The sequence below is a fragment of the Egretta garzetta genome, unplaced genomic scaffold (assembly GCF_000687185.1).
Source record: "Egretta garzetta isolate BGI_Z169 unplaced genomic scaffold, ASM68718v1 scaffold324, whole genome shotgun sequence".
Taxonomy (NCBI): domain Eukaryota; kingdom Metazoa; phylum Chordata; class Aves; order Pelecaniformes; family Ardeidae; genus Egretta; species Egretta garzetta.
The window spans coordinates 159,636-161,173 of record NW_009259426.1 but is presented as its reverse complement, the minus strand read 5'-3'; the positions used below and the strand labels follow the sequence as shown (position 1 = coordinate 161,173).

Below are 1,538 nucleotides of genomic sequence, written 5' to 3'. Positions count from 1 at the left end.
GTATATGGAGTGGGCGGGATTGGCCACAGACGTGCAGACGGTGTAAGTGAGGCGCCCGCCCGCCCGTGCGTTCCCATGCTGAGCCTGTAAGAGGCATATTTACAATAAATACTAAATGGCAGCTTATGCTGAGCATAAATATCTTTGTTTATTCGTGGGGGAGGGTATAATAGCTGGGTGCCAGCATTCCTTTCTTGGTCTCCCTTCAGTGGGAGTTTTTAAAAGAAAACTGCACGTGATTTAAGATCACATCACTGCTAAGACTTAGTAACTTCAGCTATAGAGGGAGCCGCATCTGGAATACTGACCTGCCTCAGGCATGTGTCAGGAGCTGCTGTCCGTCAGCGTGCAATAGAACAGCTCGGACCTGGGTGAAGATGAAAGGAAAAGGAACGGCTTCTGCTTTAATGCTGCTTCTCATCTCTTGCAGTGCCCAGAGACTGAAGTTCAGGCTGAACCTCTACGAGCTGAAGGAAGGCAGGCAGATCAAACCTCAGACTTTTATGAGCATGGTTTCCAATCTGCTCTATGAGAGACGGTAACTGTCAAACAACGGAGTCACTGTTTACCTGTCGGTGAAGGTTGTGGTTGGGAGTTGATCTGATTCTAGAGAGGGGGGAGGCTGAGGAGGGCTCCTGTAAAGACTGGTATGGCAAAAGGAGACTTTAATCTAGACAATGTTATCTTCAATCTCCTTCCAAAAGAATGTTGAGCACGGTGAAAATAATCCTGTAGCAGTACAAGTTTGTTCTGTCTGCCATGCTAAAACCATTGCAGGGTGCTTCTAAGTTGACCTGAAAGGTCCCCCCGCCAAAAGCATCTGTGGGATGTTTTCCTTGTGTGGATATTTACATGGGATCTGGAACAGCGTTGAGGTGGTTGGACTGCTCTATGTCATGTTGTTCTTCACAGGTTTGGACCTTACTACACAGAACCAGTCATTGCTGGGCTGGACCCCATAACACACGAACCTTTCATCTGCTCTCTAGACCTGATCGGTTGCCCAATGGTCACCGATGACTTCGTGGTCAGTGGCACCTGCTCCGAGCAGATGTACGGCATGTGCGAGTCCCTCTGGGAGCCCGACATGGTGAGTGAGGTGGCCAGGCTCAGCTCTGGTTCTTGGATTCAGCCTCCTGCTGTGAACTGGAGAACCTGAGATGAAAAGCTCTGTCCGTTGGTACTTCCCAGAGGAGCTCAGGAGAACAAAGAGGCTGTAGCTCGCAGGAAAAATCTTGCAGCATCTTGGATGATACTTTGGGTTTTGAACAAAATCTGAAGACTCAACATTCGGTGTTTACACCAACTAAACTATCTTCTGTTCCTCAGGAACCCGATCACCTCTTCGAAACCATCTCGCAGGCCATGTTGAATGCAGTGGACAGGGATGCCATATCTGGAATGGGCGTGGTAGTACACATAATGTAAGTGCTGCTCTCTTCCCCTACAGAACAGAGGCAGAATTCAACAAGCTGTGCATTAAAGTCAGTCAAGGCATTGGCTTCCAGGGTATCCCTAATCCTGCTCCCTTTCAGCAG

General features: G+C 48.8%; 1 protein-coding gene across 1 annotated transcript in view; it reads left to right on the top strand.

The window, feature by feature from the left end:
* The first annotated feature begins 4 nt into the window (after positions 1-4).
* Positions 5-1,538, top strand: part of PSMB3 (proteasome 20S subunit beta 3) — a 2,182-nt gene continuing 648 nt past the window's right edge. The window contains exons 1-4 of the mRNA XM_035892610.1: positions 5-42; positions 431-538; positions 913-1,090; positions 1,330-1,424. Of these exons, the coding sequence (XP_035748503.1) occupies positions 5-42; positions 431-538; positions 913-1,090; positions 1,330-1,424 (419 nt within the window). The remainder of the gene's footprint in view (positions 43-430; positions 539-912; positions 1,091-1,329; positions 1,425-1,538) is intronic.